The 693-nt window shown below is 69.1% G+C and overlaps 1 protein-coding gene across 1 annotated transcript in view; it reads right to left on the reverse strand.

Moving 5' to 3' along the window:
• EMIHUDRAFT_463154 (hypothetical protein) overlaps positions 1-693 on the reverse strand; it is a gene marked incomplete at its 5' end in the record, with an annotated part of 3,686 nt that overhangs the window by 1,782 nt on the left and 1,211 nt on the right. Inside the window, one exon of the mRNA XM_005780970.1 lies at positions 207-290. Coding sequence (XP_005781027.1) covers positions 207-290 — 84 coding nt within the window. The remainder of the gene's footprint in view (positions 1-206; positions 291-693) is intronic.

The following is a 693-nucleotide window of genomic DNA, read 5'->3' on the forward strand; positions in this document are numbered from 1 at the left end:
AGAGGGCGAGGAAAGGTTTCAGACAATTACGAAGAGCTGCGCCCGGGTATGCCTTAGCCACACGCCCCAGTTTGCAAAGGAAGGAAAAAGATGCGTAAGGGCAGGATGATGGATCAATATGAGGGCGCAGGAGGAGGGGGCAGGAGGAGGTGGCCGGCGCCTCGAGCTGCGCGTCGATGGGCGAAGCCCATATCTGCCGCGGAGACGGTGGCGCCGAGCTCGTACGAGGTGACGCCCCGGAGGGAGGGGTAGGTCAGGTTCATCAGGCCGTACTCAGACCCGAAGAGCACCTGGGGAGAGCGAGGCGGGGCCGCGGGCGCGGGGCGAGGGCCGGCGGGAGGGCGGCGCCGGGGGCGGCGGGGCGGCAGTGGAGGGCCGGGAGGGGGCGGCGAGGGGGCGGGGCGCGCGCCATCTTCTCGTGTAGGCCCTCGCGGATCTCCGGCTTCATGTACTCGTAGAGCTGGCGGCACTGCGCGAGGGGGATGCCCATCCGGCAGAGCCACGATTGCAGGTTTTCGCGCCCGCGCTGGTTCCACAACCCGAGCCGCGTCGCGACGTACGCCGAGTTCTCCATCGCCTCGAGGAGGGACCAGTGGCGGAGGAGGGAGAGGCGGAGCTCCTGCACCGACTCGAGCCGCATCGAAGAGCCGATGTGCTGCGCGACGTTGACGGTGACGCCCGAGTCGGCGTCGG

This window comes from Emiliania huxleyi (genome assembly GCF_000372725.1).
Source record: "Emiliania huxleyi CCMP1516 chromosome Unknown EMIHUscaffold_21, whole genome shotgun sequence".
Classification (NCBI taxonomy): Eukaryota; Haptophyta; order Isochrysidales; family Noelaerhabdaceae; genus Emiliania; species Emiliania huxleyi.